Here is a 23,264-nt window from a genome sequence, read left to right as displayed (position 1 = left end):
GGTTTTAAAAACAGACTGTATGCTAAAAGTTTTGCTATTTATTGTAATACAATGTATACATGTAATTAACAATGAGTTCAACTTTTTTTCAGATAATTTTGTCGGATTTAAATCAGAGACAATTATATATAACAGAGGACACTGGTCAAACCTGGAGGCACGTGAAATTAAACTTCTCTCCATATAGGTTACTGTTGCATCCATCAATAGGAAAAATAATTCTAGCTTATAGTCTCCGAGAAATGAAGGTAGGAGGAAAATAAGAAGTTTACAGCAAATCTTGGTACTTTCATAAAATGGCATCCCTTGAACTCCTCACCAATGCATTTGCCCTACTTTGAAGTGGAACTGTCCATTCAAAGTTTAAGGGATTGTAAATATCAAAATATGAAAAAATATGGCCATTATTTAGATATGCTGATACAAAATATTTTAGTGCATTTATTTAAAAGTTATTCAGGTTAGCTCTATTAAAGTAAACTGCAGTTTAAAGTGAGCATACTTTTGAAATTAACACAGATTCATATAAAAGAAATAAAAAGTATGAAGTCTATTCTATTTGCTGCAGTTTTTCTTTTTGTCTATTTCTACTAAACATGTTACTTAATATAAAGTGAAAAGTGCCTGTTAAATGTAGTAAATAGTTTGCTATATAAAAACCTCCCTGTTTTAACAAAACTTAAACACACAGCAATAAATAACAGAGACAATTGTAAACTTTTATATTGTACATAGTTCAGTTTACATTTTTTCATTCATGCGCATCAAAATATTTTTCCCCTCATAATAATATTATGTGTAAAATTCATATGACATTAGAATGGTTATTTCCAGGAAGGGAACTTGTGACATTTGAAAAAGATAAACAAGTTCATTTCCATGATTGTTTGATAAGTTATATCATTGAATGCTTTGTTATTGTCTGAAAAAAAAAAGATCAACAACAAAAAACTGATCTTACACAATAATGATGTTTCAGGGATAACTTCCCATTAATGGTAACTTCTCATTAATGGTAACTTCCCATTAAGGACAGGTTACAGGTGTCATCTTTCACTGAATTTATCTTAACTTTGCAGACTCTTAAAACAAGACAAAAAAGAACATTTTAAGTGAAAAACTTAGGGATGCCAGATAACTGTATATCAAGATCCACAAACCCAAAAATTTCTATCTGCTTAAAATGTTTTTGTCATTATATTTTAAAATAATGCAAAGTTTAAACAAATTGTGTGAAACTGTTTTTGTTTTTCTGATATATCTATATGAAAACTGAAGTGATTGTCTAAGGTGTGGAACTCTTGTTAAAAATAAAATTTCATATTGTATGTTGTTATCCTTTTACATATTTATTTCAAACAGTTATATGTGTCAAATGATTTTGGTTCATCATGGACATTGATGAAGGAAAGGGTAACAGAGAGATTCTTCTGGGCAGTAGATGGTGTTGATTCAAATCCATCTGTTGTACACATGGAGCTTCAAGATCCAATGGGACCAGTTACTTATTTTGCTTGCCTAGGTAGGCAATAATAACATTGATTTGACTGCTTGTTTGTTAAGCTTTTCTCCATAGAAGTTAGAAAGACGTTAAAATGACATGTGCCAGCATGGTTTACAAGTACAAAAACCAGTAACCTAAGGATTACTTGCTGTATGGGTTTAAACCCCATCAAGAACAAACCATTGTTTCCTTGAGCAATACACTACACTTATAGTTAAAGCAATGGTTTGTTCAAGGGACAGATTTGGTAGTGTGTCTGCAAACTTTTATCAAAGTTAAATATAAACTGTATAAGCCTTAAACATTTATAACATTTACAGACATTTACAGTATCAGTGTGGCTTAAAAAAAGAGAGATTAAAAGTCAGACTGATAACCGCTGATTATACAATATCACAAGATGACATGAAAAAGTTGTATAATTGTCAAGTTAGTTGAATATCATGCGGGGCACATTGGATAATATGAAAGTTAGAATTTGAATATTTCCTATGTCGGTGAAAGTTGAAGTATATAAGTGTATTTTTGTTGTGGTGAATGTATGTTAATGCCACCATGAATAATCATGTGCCAAAAATAATTTTCATGAATTTTAATTCATTCCATTCATTAAAATTTTGTACAGATAATGAAATGACATTTTCTTGTACAATAAAAAACCTGAACTTAATGTAAAGTTTGTCAAATAATGACGGAAATGAATTAAAACATAGAGAAAGATTTGTAGTTAGAATCAATTTGAAAATGTAATAAAACATTTTATGCTTTCTTCCTTTTTACTTGGAAATTTTAAGTTTATTCCTTTTGTCATATTTTTTTAATGATGAGTAACGAAGACAGAGATAAATTTTCCCATTTTTTATGTCAAAATTCACAATAAGTACACACATAACCTGCTAAAATATTTTTAATTTTGCCTTTATTTTGATCAGGGAGATTATTAGAGACAAAATTTAGTGAAGGATTTTATGAAGCTCTTCAATTTTCCTTTTTGCTGGCTAATTAAAGTAATGCTTTCTCGCTAATTCCCAGTGAATGTATAGATAAAATTAATTGATATATTTTGACATATAGGTATGTTGGGTTTTATCATTTTTCACTGCTTTATATTGTAGAAATATAGTTCTATTATTAATAACCGCTGTATCTTTTTGATCCATATTTATTTGTACATTCACGTTTTTGCGCAAATTTGTCATGTTGACGTTGGCGTCCTAACGGACGTGACGTCAAATACTTTGTACGTTATTCTGATGAAGACAACAGTCGAAACTAGTAAAGATTAAAGAAATATGTGTTGTTTTGGTGTATTTTAACTGATTAAATTTTCCTTAAAATTCTTAATTTTTTTAAATGATTATATTCTTTAGGTAAATCTGAGTGTACACATGTTTCACATTGACTTTCAATCTTTCAGCACCAAATTGTGAGGAAGTTGATTTTGACAAGGCGCTAGGGACAATAGATTTCTACTCATTAGTTGTAGAAAATGAATATATCTTTGTGCAGAAATCCACAGATGATTTGACCTCATTTCTGGTGTCCTACAAGAGAGGGCCTTTCAAAAGAGCATACTTTCCATCAAATCTAACACCATTGGTAATTATCTTTTTGATACATGTTTTAAACTGTTTATAATTGTTTTTATTGTGTTTCTGGCGTTTGCTAAATGTATCTTCACTGTGTAAGCTAGTACCGTGAATCTCCAACACAGTCTCATTGTAACACACTTTTGTATAAATTCAAAACAGGAAATGTTCTTAGCATTGCATAATATCAGCAGACTTATTTTATTATGATTAGTTTTTCGTATTTTCAGGCGTTATGAGAAAAACACTAAAACTTTTAGTACAATTTACAATATTAATATAAGAAATATAGTTAGAAATGTCTGTACATGTACGTCATTAGGTGCAAGATGTGCCTGTAGTTGAGTTACTGTTGTAATGATAAAATGAATATTCATTTACCTGTAAATTAATGGCACTCATTGGCATATGATAAAAGAAGCCTAAGGGGAACTTAGATGCAGTTAAAAAGTTGGCTATAAATCACTCTTGTTCTCCAGGGATTTTTGTTGATGGCTTTTGTTCAGTCTGATGACTTCATCCTAAATTTATGTTTATTTTTTGTTTATTTACAAACACAGATTGAGAAATATATGAATCATTCTTGAAATTGTCTGTGCTCCAGGATGAATTTGTCAGTAATAATAATTTAGGATTTTAGCATAATAAAAACTAAATTTTGTTAGTTAAAAAGAGAGAAGCTGTTATGGCATCTTTTGCTGTCAATATGTCTCAGAATTTTAACAGATTTCATTGCATCAGATGATTTAGAGAAACTCATTCTTTGTGCCATGAATCACATTGGACCTACTTGTTTTTCTGCTCACTGATTAACGTCATGTCACTGCCTTTTTTCAGCAAGATCATGACACTTTCACCTTCCTTAAAGCAAGGACATGTCTCTTTGACCTTTTTGAAAGGTCATGTCATGTCACTCTGACTTTAAATATCATGTCACTTTGATCTACTTCACTGACTTTTTAACCAAATTCTTTCAATATGACCTACTTATTGTATTACTAGACTTTGACCTAGTTATTGTACAGTCATGTAGCATAATTACTTTCATATTATATTATTTATATTTGTATTATTCATATAAACTTTAATGTATAAATTGTGAAAGTTATTTATTTTTCTTATAGTGAAAATCTGTTGCTTTTTTCAGGATTTTAATGTAGTTGACACAAGTGATAATCAAGTGTTTATAGCAGTAGATCATGAGGAAGATATAGCAAATCTTTACCTATCAGACGTAACTGGACAGTTTTATGTGACATCTGTAGAGAATGTTGTTGGTATGAGATACCCAGGAAAGTTTGATGTAGATCTGGTCAAGGTATGTCAATTAATCCCTAAATCTACAGCAAGGCCAGCATCCACATCAGTGCAGTCTAACCAAGCTCTATACTGTGTGCTGACTAATTAAAGTAATATCAAATTTGTCATACATAAAAGTTTGGATAAAATCCTGTAATATTGATACAGGTCGCAAAAACTTCACTAAAGAAAATTGCATTTTCTGTCAATAGAATTCTATATAGAAGCTCTGTGCAACTTCTTTTCATAGAAATGATTAAACTTTATCTGCTTAATTTGTATAATTGACTTGCCCTGCTTTGAACTTGGAATGGCTCATTATGGATATGAGGGATTTCAATATCTAAATGCTAGAATTTAGCACCAACAGTGTAGAATTTTGATCAGAATGATATTGTGTAGTTTCGCAGTTTGGTCATGGCACAGGATAATTATTATTACCTTGAGCATTTTAAGTGTTAACATTAAACACTTTATACTTATTCTATTTAAGAATAGTATTTATGGAGTAAGCTAAATATGTATTAATATTTTGACTGTAGGTGAAAAGATTGAGGTAAAAAGTCAATGGTTATGCTGTTAAGTCCTGCAAATCTCTATTATGCATTGATCAATCTTAATAACAATAGTCAAAAGTAGGTTATTATTACATGTGTATTTGACCACTTAAAGCTGCATGACTCCAGATGAGCAAAGATATTTCAAGAAAAAAAAACATGAGAAAAAACATATTAAGATTTTAAGAAAAGTAAAAAGATTATAGGTTCAAGTTATAATTGACATATGTGCGATTAATAACTGATTTTGCAGTATTTACACAATGACTTATCCCCATATTTCTACTGTGTGACTTACACAGTAAGGGCTCTTTTTGCATATTTTGACCTCTTATGGGGGAATTAATGTGGATTGTTACAGCTGTTTGCAATGTGTCACTTACTTTGTTTGTTCACTTGACGATATTTGAAAAATATTTTACTTTAAAATCCACTTTTAGAATTGTCAGGAAATTAGCATGAATCAATATTAATATATAACATAGACAGTATTATGATTACTGTCTGGACCTTTCAGTGTATGTTTGTACCATTTCTCTCTCATATCACTTTTTCTTTTTTAAATTATTTTATATTCTAAAATTTCAGGTGAAAGGGTTAAATGGAATTTATATTATCAACAAGTTTGAAACATCTCGTGTTGATGGGGGCGTGTTTTCACAACGGACGTATGTAACATTCAATAAAGGTGGGACTTGGAAACTGATAAATGTTCCTGAGGAATCAAAACGAAACTGCTTTGATCCAGAGGTGAACCTCTTTTTTAAAGAATTCCATCTTATTGAGCTTTGATACTGAAATCATTCAAGTAACTAAAGTAAAGTTGTACAAATTCTATATGTTCTTTAATTAATTAGTCATCAGATGTTATAAAGAAGAGTTTTATCTTTCTCTAGAGCGATTAAAAAGACAGAAGTTTTGCTTTTGAATTTGTTTCAGAAATGTAACTTACATCTTCATATAGGAAACACAAACCTGTTTTTCCGGATCCCGCTGGCAGTTAGCACAAAGGAAGCCCCAGGATTAATCCTCGCTCATGGAAGTGTTGGAGAGTTCCTAGATATTGACGCGCAGGTGTTCATTAGTCGTGACGCAGGACTCACATGGAAAGCAGTATGTAGCCAGTTAAATCATGGTACTGTCTGTGTTAAATCATGGTACTGTCTATGTTAAATCATGATATTGTCTGTGTTAAATCATGATACTGTCTGTGTTAAATCATGGTACTGTCTGTGTTAAATCATGATACTGTCTGTGTTAAATCATGATACTGTCTGTGTTAAATCATGGTACTGTCTGTGTTAAATCATGGTACTGTCTGTGTTAAATCATGGTACTGTCTGTGTTAAATCATGGTACTGTCTGTGTTAAATCATGATACTGTCTGTGTTAAATCATGGTACTGTCTGTGTTAAATCATGATAATGTCTGTGTTAAATCATGGTACTGTCTGTGTTAAATCATGGTACTGTCTGTGTTAAATCATGGTACTGTCTGTGTTAAATCATAGTACTGTCTGTGTTAAATCATGGTACTGTCTGTGTTAAATTATGGTACTGTCTGTGTAAAATCATGGTAGTGTCTGTGTTAAATCATGGTACTGTCTGTGTTAAATCATGGCACTGTCTGTGTTAAATCATGGTACTATCTGTGTTAAATCATGGTACTATCTGTGTTAAATCATGGTTCTGTGTGTGTTAATTCATGGTACTGTCTGTGTTAAATCATGGTACTGTCTGTGTTAAATCATGGTACTGTCTGTGTTAAATTATGGTACTGTCTGTGTTAAATCATGGTTCTGTGTGTGTTAAATCATGATACTGTCTGTGTTAAATCATGGTACTGTCTGTGTTAAATCATGGTACTGTCTGTGTTAAATCATGGTACTGTCTGTGTTAAATCATGGTACTGTCTGTGTTAAATCATGGTACTATCTGTGTTAAATCATGATACTGTCTGTGTTAAATCATGATACTGTGTGTGTTAAATCATGATACTGTCTGTGTTAAATCATGGTACTGTCTGTGTTAAAACACAGTACTTACTATGTTAAATCACTGTACTGCTTATGTTAAATCACAGTACTTACTATGTTAAATCACTGTACTGCTAATGTTAAATCAGAGTACTTACTTGTTATATCATGGTACTGTTTTAAATCACTGTATGATTTGTATGTTCAAACACACTTACTGTGCTGAATCATGGTACTGTTTGTGTTAAATCTCAGTTCTTAAACCATGGTTACTGTGTAATTACTATGTTAAATCACAGTATATGACTGGTATATCATAATACTGTCTATGTTCAATATTAATACAGTTTGTGTTGAATCATGGTACTGTCTCTGTTAATAGAAGTAACTGTATGTTGAAATAGTTTTCTGATATTTTACAGTATTCCATCTTTAAGATTGTTTACATAATCAAGCTTAATTGAAAAAAAATAGATAAAACAGTTGCAATATTTTATTTTTCATATGCCAGTAATTTCTGCATTTACACAACAGATCATTTGCATTTGTTCTTGTCAATTATAAATGATTAATTATATGCTAGTTTTTTAACTTTTATGACACTGATATGTTATATAACTGTTGTTTTGGGTTTTTTTTTAGCAATGTCATTAGATTAACACTTTCTAGTTAGAGTGCATTGTATCATTTTTGTTTTCATTGTTTGTTTACAGGCACCATTTAAAGGAAATCATTTTCTTAACATTATGGATCAGGGAAGTGCAATATCAGCTATAGCAGCCCATGGTTTACCTACAAACCAAGTACAGTAAGTATTAACACGGTGTCAATTATACTGTGTACATTTCAACAACAATGCAATTATATTGTTTTCATATTCTTTATGTCATATCTTGAAACAGTTTTAACCAAAAAAAAATGAAATTATCTGCATACAAACAAATATTTAACAGATATCGGACAGGTCATTATTGCTTTATACCTACAGTCATAGGTTTAGATTCTTTATTTCTTTCGTTGACTTACAATTAATTGTGACAACTGCTACAGTGCTTGATAAGTATTTTAACAGCTCAATGAATGAGATTCAAATAATCATTGTTACATTTATAATGGTGTGTATAACTCTTTGATCTATTTATTTCCTGTAATAAATTGAAATTGTTATTATGATTAACCTTACTGTTACCTTGTTAAAGTTCAGTATTAAATAGTCAGCGAGACTGGTACATATATTAGACTTTTCAAATTGAACCATTATAAAAGGTGATTTTAATTTTGTAATGTATCTAGAATATGCAGTCTAGCCAAACTTTTCTTACGAGAGATTTTGAGACTGAAATGCTAAAGCTTTGAATTTAGAACTTTCCATTGATGGTAGAAAATTTTGAATGTATCAGCCATCAGAGTAGAGCCTTGTTAGACTGCATGATTCTGGATATATTAGGCTAGACTGGTATTATACTGATGCATAAACGAAATATAATATCGTATAACTTAGATTTGACTATGAAAAATATGCATTGAATGTCAATGTGGTGCCAATATATCATTACCGTGCCTTTGGTATTCATTTAGATTTAAAATCTCTGTTAAGTCTTTTGCTTTTGTTTTTGTTTATAGTTTTTCATGCACAGAAGGTGCTACATGGGTCACACACAACATAACAAGCTCCGAGATGAATGTGGATGGTGTAGTAAACGAGCCTGGTATAAGAACTTTAATATCAAGGTAAAACATTAGTCTGTCACACATTCTTATAACTGACATATAACCCTTTAACCTGCTCAATTTGTTTGATAATGAACAAATAATGTAGGCTTCAACTGTATGGACATTGGATTATTTTACCCCTTAATTTTATTACCGGTATGTCTTCAGTACCCCAACTATCTATTATGGAAAAATACTATGGAAAAGATTGGATGGTTTTCACATAACAAACATTATGATATAAATATTTCAAAAACATTACAAAATGTAAACATGCTTGACAGTATTTTATTACACACACAAAATTGAGCGTCAATTTTAACAAAAACTTTTTTGAAGTACATTTTTCTTTGGCTAATAATAATTTTCTGCTCCTTCCCTTTAGTTAAAACTATGACATTATGTACATGTAGCTGTCATATTTGTTTGCAGTGTATTTGGACATATGAACTCTAGTGATGGTTGGGTCATGGTGAAGATGGACTTTGAGTCTGTGTTACACCGCCAATGTAACCATGGTGATTTTGAACAATGGCAACCTGCAGCAGATCTTGTGGTAAATAATAAGTACATTGACAAATTCAGGAAAATTGATGGGAAAATATGTAAATGTGATGCAGATTTAAGTGATGTCCAAAATACTCTGTGACATTTGAGGCGTCCATGGCCGAGTCGTTATGATCATTGACTTTAAACCACTTGCCTACCACCATTGTAGGTTAGAGCCATGCAAGTGTCATTTGATTCTTTCATTTGAGAGCTATTGGCGCAATGTAAAACCCAAGAAAAAAAATTATTATTATTCATGGTTTCTACAGATTTTTTTTGCTACATAGTTGTTCTATGCAGCGTTGCTTAAGTGTTATGAATTTGCCCTTCTTTCCATTATTAAGTCACACCTACTTTCAGTTTCTCATAGCATTAAATATTAGATAAACAGGTACATTCTATTGACTAGTATTGTTGGATAGGCTGGCAGGAAGATTGAGTCAAGCTCATTTAGGCTTAATGATTTGAACATATTATCTTTATTGTAAACTTCTAACATTGTGAAAGAAACATCAGGGGAGTATCTGTCCATGTGACTAATGAAAAAGAATAAGGAATTATTACCATGATGAATCTTTCCACTCTTAATGAATTTTAAAAAAAATTACTTCTGAAATAAATATTCATTGATTTTGAGTTAGTAATACATGTATTTGCATATAAAAGCTTCAATCAAATCAAGAGTTTTTCTTTGTAAATGGATCAAGATTCCTTGACTATTCTTTTGCAGTGAATTTTTTGATGATCGTTTGTGATAACATGAAGTCTAAATTGTAGGAAAATAAGGTGAAATGCATTATGGGAGAAAATCTTGTATATGAGCGAAGAAAACAGTTGTCAGAATGTTATTATGGGGCGGATTATTTGCGACCAAAGACTACACAGATCTGTTCTTGTGGTAGAGAAGATTTTGAATGGTATCATATCTTATGTTACATCTACAGTAAATTTGATAATATCCTATATTAATGTGTTGTATTTAATATAATATCAATTTAATTTTAAATCCAATTGTTTCTTGGAAATACCCAAAACATTAAAAATAAACAGAATTTATTTAAAATTTCTTTTGTGAAACTTCTATAATTTTATCATCCATTTAACAAACTTAATGTATGCAGTAAGTACATGTTGACAGTCTTGTTAATGTATGCAGTAAGTACATATTGACAGTTTTGTTAATGTATGCAGTAAGTACATGTTGACAGTTTTGTTAATGTATGCAGTAAGTACATATTGACAGTCTTGTTAATGTATGCAGTAAGTACATGTTGACAGTTTTGTTAATGTATGCAGTAAGTACATATTGACAGTTTTGTTAGTGTTTGCAGTAAGTACATGTTGACAGTTTTGTTAATGTATGCAGTAAGTACATGTTGACAGTTTTGTTAATGTATGCAGTAAGTACATATTGACAGTTTTGTTAATGTATGCAGTAAGTACATGTTGACAGTTTTGTTAATGTATGCAGTAAGTACATGTTGACAGTATTGTTAATGTATGCAGTAAGTACATATTGACAGTCTTATTAATGTATGCAGTAAGTATATGTTGACAGTTTTGTTAGTGTATGCAGTAAGTACATATTGACAGTTTTGTTAAGGTATGCAGTAAGTACATGTTGACAGTTTTGTTAATGTATGCAGTAAGTACATGTTGACAGTTTTGTTAATGTATGCAGTAAGTACATGTTGACAGTTTTGTTAATGTATGTCATTTTGATTTCAGTGACTTTGGTTATAAACTTGGTAGAGATGATACAACATGTATAAAATCTGACTGGTTTAGTGAAGATAATTTTCCTTCAGCTCTTTGTGCTAATGGGAACTATAATCAAACTAAAGGGTAATTTATGATCTTTTCAAGCAGTATTTATTCAGTATAACCTATGAATCCCAGACTATAATACTAGGAAAGTTATGAGCATTTTTTTAGATCAAGAAAGTTCTCTTTTTGCTAAGTACTGGTTTTTCATACTTCTGTATGAAGGACTAAAATAATCTGAGACAAAATGACAAGGTATATTAAAGCCTTGTGTAACATGTAAGTATTGAGGCAGTTGGTGCAAACATATTCAAAACTAATGATTTATATTACATGTATTACATAATTACAGTACTTGATGTATAAATTAGATTTAAACTTTTAGAAACAACAGGTAGTAATTACACCAGCAACAAACATGTGCAAGTTTTTAAGAAATATAAAACTGTAGCAGTTCAGAAATATGGATCAGTACAGATTCTTTATCTTGTATTCATATTGATATGAAAACTTTCTAAAATCCTTCAATATTAATTGTATTGAAATTTTAGTCAGTAAATTATTTTTTAACAGTTAGTTTTATTTGTTGTAAATCTGACTAATCACAGGTACAGAAAGGTTGCAGCTAGTAAATGTACTGGAGGACATGAAATGAAATATCTACCAGTAGAGACAACATGCCCCCTGTTGGCCCCGAAGGGTCTCAGTATTTACAGTGAGAAGATGTGTATACAGAGGGGAGTTAATGTCACCTTCACACTAACACAAGAGTCGGTCAGTAAATTAGTTCAAGATTAATCATGTTAAATGTCAGAAAGTGTGAGAATGTAGAAATTTGTGTGTTTGGGAAATGCCCTGTGATTAGACTACTTCAAATCGTACATGTATGTTTTAGATTAAATATTTTTTCTTGGGTAATATTGACCTAGGTGAAAAAAGATGACTGTATTGTAAAGACTTATAGCTTACTTTTGATTGTCAAATTTTAGGGTTCCGTGGAAGAGACAGTCTACACATGGAGTTTTGGTAATGGAAGTTCACATGTGACAATAAAAGGTCTACAGAAAGCTGCCTCCATAACAACCTCGTTCAGCACAGTAGGAACTTATAATATCACTGTACTTGCTATAAATAGTAAGGGAAAAGCACAAGCTGCTCTAACAATACATGTTGAAGGTAAGCAGATTTAGTAAAGTTATAGAATATTTTAACTTGAACCATCTACTTTAAAGAAACTTAATTGAAATATTTTAGAGTTAGTGTGCACCCAGGCATCTTCTAGTCAAATATTCACCCCACTTTTTCAATGAAATTTTTGAGGTACTCGAAGCAAAAATATTTTCTCAGGCAAGAGTACATACCTCTTTTATAGATTTTAACATAATAATACGCCTTTTTTCACTTAAAATAATTCCACAATTAAACAAAGGGAATTTTCAGTGGTTCAGTGGTTGTAAACAGCTACATACATGTATGAATGATAAGAAAATATTAATAAAAATCTTTCATTGCAGAGTTCATTAAATCAGTACAACTTTCTTATTTTACATTCACTGTACATGTATATTTATATAGCATAAGGTTTTGTAAGTATTATTAAAACAGAGAAAGGTTTGCTAGACTGATTTAAGAAGTATGTATGGTCCTTTTTTACCAATAAAAGCTTTAAGTTGCTATATGGCTTTTAAAGTGTTTGTATAACCTTGACAGTCTGTTTGACCTTGACAGTGTCTGCCTCACATCATAAACAATCAAATTTACTTAAAATGTAATTATCTTCTAATCTTTCTTGTAGAGGGATTGAAAGGAGTGTTGGTTGAGATACCATGGGGAGCTAGGACTGACATGCCAAGTTATTTTAATGTTACCGTCCTTGGCTCAGATAATATCACAAAACTTGGAAATGAACAGCCCCTCCATTTTGCCTGGCATTTTGAAAACAAAGTATGTATATTTCAAGTCATCAAGAGATTACTGAGTTTGTTATTGAAATAATTTGAAATATATTGTAAGTTGGATATGAATAAGAATTTCTGGTCATTGTCATTTGCTTTATCTTGTTGATGTCTGTTAGGCTGAAATTCTTATAATAAAAATCAAAACTGATTTGCAATGTTACTGTGGACTTTTAAATCTAACTATCAAGTGACCTTTACAGTGTCATCATGACTTAAAATATGATAAAACAAACAATTTATTTTTTTAGGTAATTACCTTAATTTTGGTAATGAAATAGTCAAAGTACCAAAAAAGATGGTTAGACAAACTGTGACAGTGTTTGTTTTATATATATATATGTTGTATGTTGTAGATAACTGGTGCTATTAGACAACTTACCTGGCAGAATGTTATACAACAAGAATTTCATGAACCTGGAGAGTATAAACTCACACTTAATGTATTTAATTCTGTCAGTTCTGTATTCTATACACAGTCTGTAGAAGTTTATGGTTAGTTTTTTTTTTCTATTTTCATTATATCTGATAGGCTTAATTATGATATAATGTATTAATGGTATAATAATATCATCTGATCCTCTCTTAAAGCAGCACACCTCCAGATTCATCCTAATTTTCATGAAAATTTTGAAAATGTATTTAAAGGTAAAATATTGTGAAATAAACAAAGAATGTACTTGACATATTACAATTGGCACTTAAAATCCACGTAAATTACCAAAAAGAGGTCAAAATATGCATAAATAGCCCCTACTGTGTTAGTAACGCAGTAGAAATATACAATGTAGTGATAAATACTACAAAATACAGTCATTAATTGCACATACAATAAATAAATTATCACTTGAATCTTTAATTTGTTTACTTTTCTCAAAGTTTTAGTATGATTTTCCAAGTTTAATTTTCTTGAAATATTTTGGGTCATCTGGAGGCATGCAGCTTTAAACTTCTATCTTCTGTAGTTCCCCTGATAGCTTTACACGCTATTTTCTTACTTGGGGCCTATATTGTGTTTCAGATGTCCTAAATATCATTTTTACAACTTTCATTAACTTGAAATATGTAACTCTCTCAGTGTTCAACTTTATATGTTTGCTGTAGTTACTGTTTGCACAGGCAGATTTAATTAGTAGTTATATCATAAATATACTCACACCTGGAGAAGGCATGTACAATGTTGATAGGAGGAATTTGTTTTATTTACAGATGCCATGACAACTGTCCGTATACATTTTTCGGAGGAGATAAATGATTATAACAGTAGCAGCCTGAATGTGAGACAAGCACTGGCTGAAATACTATGTCATAATCTAGCACAGGTGAATATATCATTGTAAACATTTACTTACTTTGAATATTTTATAACAATAAGTTTTTAACTTACTTGTCCGTCATACCTGCAAATTTAAATCATTAACTCTGCTCAAACCAAACTGCAGAAAGGTGAGTGACTATAAAGTGTACAAAAAGGATTAACATAATTAAAATAAATTATTTCAAGTTTTTCCCCCCTATTTTATGTCTGCTTGAATAATGAGTTTGTCAGAGGTACAAATATGCCTGTCCTTAATTAGAGCTAAACAATTAAGACAACAAGATGTTGTTGTTTTTTTGTTGTTATGAACTTTTGATGTAAAAGGTTTCTGAATTAAATGGGCTGTCAGAAAAATGAGATGAAGACATTCAAATGTTTGTGTATCTCTTAACTGTGTATAAATCACATAAGTTTTTCTTTAAAAAAAGAGGCATATTTTAAATGAGATTGAGAAAACAAATTTTAATTGTATTAGAAAATTTGATGCAAAAATCTTTAAGTGAAGTCAGTTAGTATAAATTGAAAAAAAAACATTTGGTACACAACTACTTGTAGATCTACTTAACAATATTTCTTATTTGTTAAGTCATGGACATAAATGTGACAAATCATTTATCTGAAACCATGGTAAACTTTTTGACATATTTTTTACATGATATATATATTTTTTTTTTTTATGAGTGAATGTTCAGATTTATAATGTTCTCACCTATAATACTTTCACTGAATTGTTTATATTAAAGTCAGGTTTCTAATAATGTATTAGAATGGATGGTTGGTAATAAAACAACCATCAGCAGTTTTTCAATACTTCTTTATTGATTTGACTCTTATGTAAAGGGGGGTAAAATTTTAAAGAAAAATTCTTGTTTTTTTTTTAAGTTTTCTTCCTATGTCTTTATTTAGATTTTGAATATTAGAAGATCACGCATAATCATGTCAGTGCCACCGACCCAACCAGTTGTTGGAGATTTAACAGTACTTCCACCAAACAGGGATGTCAATGAAACAGAGACCTACCAGGTATGCACATCATTTATACCATTTGGCATGTGAATTATATTTACTAAACATAGACAAACATTTTAAACTTGTAAAACAAAGATGCAAAAAATCAAGCATTGCTAAACTTATGACCACTGTCTTAGCTGCAGCAATATACAATGCTCTATACCAGTGAGCCAAAGGATAGATTCCATAAAGCAGTTGTTGTGTAGAGTGGGAGCACTGATTATTATTCTGTTATTATAACTGTTCTGTGATAAAACTAGACCTTTTCTTGTAATTTAATTGTATATAGTTATGAACACAAAAATCTATGTTTTTTTTATATCACCTTCAATACCTATAAAAAAAAAGTCATTTCAAATCTTATTTAAAGTTATTCTGTCAAACATGAACTTTAGGGTCCTGCTAAAATGCTGGCTTTAGTTTCCTTCTATGTACAAAAATTGCCATTTCCTCCAAATACAATTGCATAGTTTATGTATAAAAAACTTAGAAAAGGGATGAGCATGTATTTGTATCATATATAGTCATAAAAGGAATTAAGTAGGTGCACATATTTACCTCACATATAGTTTTGTTGATGTCACATTTATATATGATTTGATATAAACAGGTTGTTGAGATGTTGATTGACCAAGCTAAACAACAATACCTGGCATTCCCATTGTTTACAAGTGATGATATTGTTATAATTACTGACGCTGGAGTTCTTGACTGTAAGTTGCTTAATGTTATTTCTTATGTAAAGAAAGCATATATTGATAACATGTACATATAAGTCTATTAGGTGTCAGTGTATATTTGTAATGTAAAATACATTTATATAAAGCCATATACCGGAAGTCTTTATAATGTATTATAACAGCTGTCTGTGATTCAAGAGAAAATAATACTTAGATTTGTAGCAGCCTAATATATAAAATATAAATGTTAGAAATATGCTATGGAACTCAACATTACAAAAATGAAGTATTGTAAGAATTCATAAACCCAATGATGAATAATAGTTTTAGATACATGATTGTGTAGTTATAACTAGTAATATGTAAACACATATTTTTATCTTGTCTAACAGTACGGACTGGGGCAGAATCCTCCACGGTGCCACCTCCCCCAGTAACTGTCACTGTAGTTGTACCAGTCCATGTAAACATGACAACGGTGGAAGAGAAACATAGTCTAGTGGCTGTTTATATATCAGTACCAGTTCTTCTTGCAGTTATAGGCCTTGCTGTGGCTATTATATTTTATTATAGAAAGTAAGTTTATTCTTAAATATCTACTATGTATATGACTGAATGATATATTATAACATGGCAGTGTTTGTAATTCAGTAAAAAAGATACAACATGGCGGTGCATATTTTTCTTTGCTATACAGACATAGCATTAAGTCATGTTTTATGGTAATCCATCAACAAGCTCATTAGGAAGATCATAGGTTGAGACAAAATTAAGAAATTATGTTGAATTAGTAATCAGGCAGTTGAAGAGAAATTGGTAATTACTACATGTAGTTAGTTATCCAGGAAAAGTTGGTAATAGGTGGACCATCAGCTGAAATATGACCAAAAATGTGTTAAATTGACATAAAATTAAACAAACACATTATGATGTTTACTTTAATGAACTCTGCTAACTTTATTATGAATGTGTTATCCTAAAATTGTGAAGAGATAGTTTTGATATTTATTACTTATTAAATTATTGAAACTCAAAATTAAAGATACAAAACACCTGCCCCTTTCAACAACCAATATCTCCCTAAAGGCCAAATGTCAAAGGCCTAAAAATCTTGGCATAAATATTGAAAAATGAACAATTGTAAACATAGAAAAGTTTATGATAAATATCCAAAACTTATAACTGCCCTGTATTTTTTTTAATTAAATCTTTTTTGTTAATTTTTACATTATCTATGCTCATGTTTTACTATCAAGCACTGAGAATAGTCATACTGTTTGTTTTTGTATTTCTTAAAGTTTTGTTTTATCACCACCAATTATATAATAATGATTGATTTCAGGAAGTTAAAGTCGCACAAGAAGTATTATCCTATAGTGAAGCATAGATCACGTATTCACCATGATTCAACATGTTCATGCGGAGAGGAAGATATTTTGGGGCTAGATGATCCCGAGGATACTATCATACCTGACTCAGATTTTCCAGGTTTGTTCTTGAATACATTATTGTTTTTGTTGGATTTGATGTCACACCAGCACAGTAAAGATCATATCGCAGTTTCCTAGATTCATTGGGTGACGAAAATATCACTTGCTCCTCTGGCAGCATAATGTCAGGCATCTACTGTAGTTTTATTCTATTGAAATACTGGGATATACTTGTATGGTCATGTGATGATGGTTTAAACATATTTATATTTAACCTCGATTGCGAAACAAGTTCTTGCAACTTATATTAATTACTTTTGAGTCCACTTGCTGGAACCAACCAGTACTGGTGTCATATGAAGAACATAGTTGTGACCCGATTAGGGCTCAAACCCATGATTGATGGTTGAGAGACAGACACCTTAACCACTAGGCCACCGCTCCACATGTGATAATCAATAGACTGGTGATTGGCTAGATGATATAGGTATAGAATAAGAAGATATGTCTAGAATGTGATGTGCGTAAGTGAAACTGTAGCTTTAAATTCATAGATATTTTATTACTTCAGTTACTACCATACTGAGAAAAAAGTTTTTTTCCAAATGATAATTATAACAAATATTGTCTTACTGAATATAAAGTTTACATATTTTGTCAGAATGATCATCATGTTTACATCAGGATAATAATTATAAAAACATATAATATTATAATTTTGATTTTAGATAACCAACCAACATTGATGATTTTGAATGAGCCACGCTCCGGACGAAATAACAGATCTCCAGATCGTATTGGACTCGTAAATTGTTGACGACTGCTCAAGAGTAGGAACAGTGTATATATGTATATATCTTTATGTGGTGTTTGAACAAAACTTGAAAAAATTCATCTGTTTTTAGAACAAATGTCAGATTTATTGCTTAGTAGTTTTAGCAAGCCTCTGATATATTTGTAAGTGGAGTTTGAACAAATCCGTGTAACAATGTTTTATTCCATTGTGGGTCATGTGTAAATATTTGTGCAATAATGTATAAAACAACAAAACATTTTTTGTCTACTGAGTTATGATAGATAATTTAGTAACACAAACTTATTGATTTGTATACCTTACACAGCTGAAATTATGCAGTCCATTATGCTGTGCTTTGATTTTGAAACTGTCCATTTTTAGTTAAAGGGGTTTCGTTATCACAGTACTGTATTTTCGCAGTAAACATTAGAGTCTAATAAAAAAGTGCATCAATGTGAAAGCTAGCCTGGCTCTTTCCTGGTGAAACACAGTCTGTTTTTATTGCTATTTTCCCTCAGAAGATAAATTTGTTACACATTATTCTACGTTAAAATCTTAAAATTCCTGCATTCATATTGGAGTTGTTCTTTCTTACATGTACTGAACTGATTTATTTGTGTGGCATTAATCATACATACATATGTATGTACATATAACATAAATCCATGCAAATATACCTTCACAATTGTACAAATGTTTACAAAGTTAAAATGCTGTATATATTTGAATCATGCTATTCCAAAGCTCTTTAATGTCAGTCAATATTATTATTATTTTTTTCGAGGGAGAGGGGTCTGGGGGGTTAAGTTTTTATATGATAAAGTAAATGATGAGTTGAGTGTTTTTAACTTACATATTTATAGTTTTACAATTTATAAATGATGTGTACTTCCTATATACACCATTTCAACAGTGAATTAATAAATGACTATGAAATCATTGTTTATTTAGTTATATTAAGTTAGTGTAAGTTAGATCTCACAATCTTAGTGATTTATAATTTTCATGGCATATGGTTAATGACATGTAAATTTGCCTGATTTGGTGCCAATCTTAGAAATGTTTGATAAGCTTAGAGGTAGCACTATTGAATGTTACTGTAAGACAATAAGAAAATTTGTTGTTTTTTGGTTTAATAAACATGGGCTATATCTCACCTCCAAGAGTAACTTTCTTTTATATTTTCACTTGAGCTTTGAAAACTATTCAAATTCTTATTGCTTATAGAGAGAACCAATTTGGTGTAAACAAATATCATGTATAGTTTTAATTGATAATATTTCAATAATTAGTTTGTCAGCAATTTTATATAAGTAGCCATGACATGTTTGGGCATTAAGGGAGTTCATCAAAAATTGTTCTAGATGAATTACTGTTCAAATGAAATTATAATTTAGTATAAATTGTTTGTAGGTAAGAATGAGTTAACTGAGATATGAATGGAATAATGATTTATTGTGTAGATATTAATGATTTATAAATCATGTTGATTTACCAGAGATATATGTTTATGGTAGTGATGTTTATGGAATTGTAATTTATTTATGTATATTTATGAGTGATAATGCATATAAGTAAATGTAGTCAATTAACCTATAACCTACATAATGTGTATAATAGATTTGCCCAGCATGAAATTTGTTATATCAAATTACAAAAATTGAACTAGGGATATTATAGTGCCTCGTCAGACTGCCCACAGGTACCGGCTGGTCTGGCTCTATACTGGCCTCGTCAGACTGCCAACAGGTACAGGCTGGTCTGGCACTATACTGATGGCAAAGACTTAATGTTCTAACAGGGTACAGGTTAACGTCATCATGAAGTATGGAAGTATGGTGTATTGTTGGTAATTTATGATTTAATTGATGTTAAATTGATGATTAATCATAATGATTTATCTGTCTGCAGAAGATACATGAGACATTATTTGATGCTGCATTATAAAGACAAATTATCACCTTTAAGAGGTAAACCACCATAATTTCATCTTTTATCTCTTCATTTAAATGATTATAATGAAGAGTTATTTACTGATCTATTTTCGAAATCAATGATGAAATTGTGATGATTCAAATTGAAGGTTAAATGGTTAAATCAAGCTGTATTACATTAAAGATAAATGATAGAAGTATGGTGGTTTACTTATTAAGGGAGATAATATGTCTTTAATCTTTATTACTCTATATATATGATGTTTGATGGATTTGTAATGATCTAAATGTTTTTATTCCTGTATATAACTTGTATAGAATGTCAACACTGATAAATGTGCTATAAGTGTAAAATGTGTACATAAAATATTAGGTATTACTTAATATGTCTGCATTACATACATAAGGTCACTATTGTAAACTTTGATTAAGTCTTGAAATTGCTACATTCTAATGTCTTAATAATAAATTATCCTTTAAATTGTCTTTATAACTCGGTCATGGATGCCCTACTATGACTTGCATTTCTTAATACCTTTGACATTATTGATTTGCATTTTCTAACGTTTTATTAAAAACAATTCTACCAAAAATCCTGTCATTTCAGGTCCTAGAACAAAAAAGATAAGTGTTTGTAACTATAGTATAGAGCCAGGTCAGCTTTCATGTCCATACACACAGACCAGGTTATATACTGATGGCTGACCAACTATATTTTTACATCCTAATAGTTCCAATTTTATAACAGACAGTTCCAAAATTGAAAGTTGGACAGTCCATTTAGGAGATTAATTAAGCAGAGTTAGGGTTTAATGTGATAAAATGATTTGTAATAGTACAGTTTTGAACTCATGAAATCAAATGTTTAGTGTAATTGATAAAATGACTAACAACAAGATAAATATTTCTTGCATAGCAGACTGGCGTTTCCGTGAGTTTTACCCATGCCGGAAATTTCATCTGGCATGGGGGGTGCCAGATGAGTCGCGTGCCATACAACAACGTCATTTTAGCTCCATTTATGAATGAACCGCGTTAAAATGACGTCAGTTTAGAAGGGAAATATGTGCTTAGGATGACGTCATTTCGCCGTTGTTATTTAAGTTGTAAGTTCATACGCTATTGTAAGAAAATAGTTATGGATGAAATGACTTTAATTTCCATGAACATTTATCATATTGAGGTAAACCATTTTAAATATGAAATAATATGGCAGAATATGCAAAAAATTATATCTTTCATATGTTTGCGGTTCGGATCGGAATATCCGTCCCTCGGGAACCCGCCCATGGGCGGTAACTCGGCAAGCCTCGTTACCGCCCAATGGGCGGGTCCCCTCGGGACGGATATTCCGGTCCGAACCGCAACATATGACAGATATTATTATTCAATGCTTGCTATCTTATAACCCTTAAAACCTACTAGATCCAAATGTTATTAGCTTTTAATAGACCAGTTTTTGTAGTTAAGATACTAAGAACCTAAAATTTTAGGATATTTGATACTTAAATCTTTAATGTTTATGATATTTTGATACTTAACTCCTAAAAATTTAGGATATTTTGATACTTAAATCCTAAAAATTTAGGATATTTTGATACTTAAATCCTAAAAATTTAGGATATTTTGATACTTAAATCCTAAACATCAAATGAACTGCTCTATGGTGTAAATCCATTACACATGCCAAAGGTTAAGATATTTTGTTATTGAAATTTTAAAGTGTGTTGATGGATATACCAGGGTCATTAGGTCCAGAATATGTTTCTTCATAGCTTTTTTAGATGCTTTATTTTAAAGTGTATAAAGCTATATATCCGCTGCAAAATTTTTTTGTTTGAAATTTAAAGAAAATAATACTTCCATAATGCTTGTATGAAAGAAATATGGTAGTAAATTGCCTTAAAAGTGAATACTTAATGGATGAAACCCTACTTTAAATAGCAAGCAATATTATTTTGTTTTGTAACATTTTATTCTGTTTACAAACAATATTCATGTGTGTTAAATAACAGAGGTATTCTATGTAACAACTTGTTGGAGAGTCAACCATAGATTATGAACCAATATAATTTTACTGTTGATTAATTTTATAAAAATATTTCATGAGATATACATGTAGCTTTATACTCTTTGAGAATTATTGTACTAGGTGAAAATACATATTTTAAGTATTGATTTATATATGCTAGGAATTTATATAATAATGCTAGGTTGAATTTGTATATGATATATAATTATGCTAGGTGGAATTTGTATATGATAATGCTGGGTGGAATTTGTATATGATATATAATTATGCTAGGTGGAATTTGTATATGATAATGCTGGGAAGAATTTGTGTATGATATATAATTATGCTAGGTGGAATTTGTAAATGATAATGCTGGGAAGAATTTGTGTATGATATATAATTATGCTAGGTGGAATTTGTATATGCACTGCAATGCAAAAAAATCTGGTTGTGCCTGTTTGTTAAATATTTATAGTGCTTATTTTTTGTGTACTTGTATATATATAGAAAATACATTGACATGTCTCCATATTAACTAGCCTGTTTGCTAGTTACAGTACCCATACAACCTGTGCAAACCAAGATCATTTGGCACATCCTTCCCATTTGATCATAAGATATTTAGTTAATGATAAATTGGCCTAGGTGCCAGATTAATAGTATTGTAACTCCAGCAATTTCAAATGAGCAATGCAGACATGGTGATTAAATATGTCTGTGATCATGGGTTCAAGACTTACAGGAGACACAACAATATTAATTCATAAAACAACAGTTTTTGTTTAAAGAATAAGATTTTAGAGTGATTCAACATAAGCTTCAAGGTTCAAACTTTAGGAACTATCAACAAATTATTCTAATGTTAATACATGGTCATGATTAAACAATATATAATTACATTAATGTTAAAGAGGTCTATTACAGCCTGTATTGTTTTGAACTTGTAGTTACTGTCTATTGTAAGTTTGAGTGATTTCAATATCAAAATGCTTCAATTGATCAGCCAACAGTATAATGCTTGGTCAGAATGTACAGATATAGAAGCAGGTTTTGTTGGCTGTATATTTGTGACAAAGTAGCAAGGCATTATTGATCGCTCTTTTGCGCTTATAAGTAATTTTAAAATTCTGCTGTAGACTTGTATTTGATTAAGTAAATAGAGTAAAAGATTTTTTT

At 30.5% G+C, this 23,264-nt stretch overlaps 1 protein-coding gene across 3 annotated transcripts in view; it reads left to right on the top strand.

Annotated features, from left to right (window-relative positions):
- LOC132714563 (VPS10 domain-containing receptor SorCS1-like) overlaps positions 1-21,290 on the top strand; it is a 33,082-nt gene extending 11,792 nt beyond the window's left edge. Inside the window, exons 4-25 of one of the 3 annotated variants that reach the window (XR_009623576.1) lie at positions 93-248; positions 1,363-1,522; positions 2,922-3,103; positions 4,241-4,411; positions 5,538-5,699; positions 5,889-6,062; positions 7,638-7,732; positions 8,548-8,655; positions 9,070-9,193; positions 9,964-10,103; positions 10,915-11,031; positions 11,559-11,724; positions 11,940-12,126; positions 12,746-12,894; positions 13,262-13,400; positions 14,115-14,227; positions 15,130-15,246; positions 15,845-15,947; positions 16,307-16,490; positions 17,257-17,402; positions 18,073-19,842; positions 19,890-21,290. Coding sequence is in view for 1 of the 3 variants with exons in the window: in XM_060697452.1 (XP_060553435.1) it covers positions 93-248; positions 1,363-1,522; positions 2,922-3,103; positions 4,241-4,411; positions 5,538-5,699; positions 5,889-6,062; positions 7,638-7,732; positions 8,548-8,655; positions 9,070-9,193; positions 9,964-10,103; positions 10,915-11,031; positions 11,559-11,724; positions 11,940-12,126; positions 12,746-12,894; positions 13,262-13,400; positions 14,115-14,227; positions 15,130-15,246; positions 15,845-15,947; positions 16,307-16,490; positions 17,257-17,402; positions 18,073-18,161 (2,982 nt within the window). In the remaining 2 variants the exon portion in view is untranslated. Of the gene's footprint in view, positions 1-92; positions 249-1,362; positions 1,523-2,921; positions 3,104-4,240; positions 4,412-5,537; positions 5,700-5,888; positions 6,063-7,637; positions 7,733-8,547; positions 8,656-9,069; positions 9,194-9,963; positions 10,104-10,914; positions 11,032-11,558; positions 11,725-11,939; positions 12,127-12,745; positions 12,895-13,261; positions 13,401-14,114; positions 14,228-15,129; positions 15,247-15,844; positions 15,948-16,306; positions 16,491-17,256; positions 17,403-18,072 lie in introns of all 3 variants that reach the window. The other 2 variants (XR_009623577.1, XM_060697452.1) reach the window with 2 other exon arrangements.
- The last annotated feature ends 1,974 nt before the right edge of the window (positions 21,291-23,264 follow it).

The sequence above is a fragment of the Ruditapes philippinarum genome, unplaced genomic scaffold (genome assembly GCF_026571515.1).
Source record: "Ruditapes philippinarum isolate M1 unplaced genomic scaffold, ASM2657151v2 ctg18_1_1_1_1, whole genome shotgun sequence".
In the NCBI taxonomy this organism is placed as follows: Eukaryota; Metazoa; Mollusca; class Bivalvia; order Venerida; family Veneridae; genus Ruditapes; species Ruditapes philippinarum.
This window is presented reverse-complemented; position numbering and strand designations above follow the sequence as displayed.